This window comes from Haliaeetus leucocephalus, unplaced genomic scaffold (assembly GCF_000737465.1).
Source record: "Haliaeetus leucocephalus isolate CR32 unplaced genomic scaffold, Haliaeetus_leucocephalus-4.0 Scaffold164, whole genome shotgun sequence".
Classification (NCBI taxonomy): domain Eukaryota; kingdom Metazoa; phylum Chordata; class Aves; order Accipitriformes; family Accipitridae; genus Haliaeetus; species Haliaeetus leucocephalus.
Window position 1 is genome coordinate 1,326,268 of NW_010972600.1, and position 216 is coordinate 1,326,483.

At 70.4% G+C, this 216-nt stretch overlaps 1 protein-coding gene across 1 annotated transcript in view; it reads right to left on the reverse strand.

The window, feature by feature from the left end:
- Positions 1-216, reverse strand: part of NR2F6 (nuclear receptor subfamily 2, group F, member 6) — a 6,957-nt gene that overhangs the window by 6,143 nt on the left and 598 nt on the right. The window contains exon 2 of the mRNA XM_010563296.1: positions 18-205. Within this exon, the coding sequence (XP_010561598.1) occupies positions 18-205 (188 nt within the window). The remainder of the gene's footprint in view (positions 1-17; positions 206-216) is intronic.

Sequence of the window (216 nt, forward strand, 5' to 3'; positions counted from 1 at the left end):
GTTCCCCCGGCCCCTACCTGCAGGTGTAGCTGAGGTTCCTGCGGATGCTGCGCTTGAAGAAGCTCTTGCAGCCCTCGCAGGTGAAGACCCCGTAGTGTTTCCCGCTGGACTTGTCCCCGCACACCACGCAGTCCACCGGGGCACCGGCCCGTTCCTCCTCGCCGTGTTCCGCGTCGCTGCCGCCGCCCGCCGGGGACGCCGCCTCCTCCCCGCCGT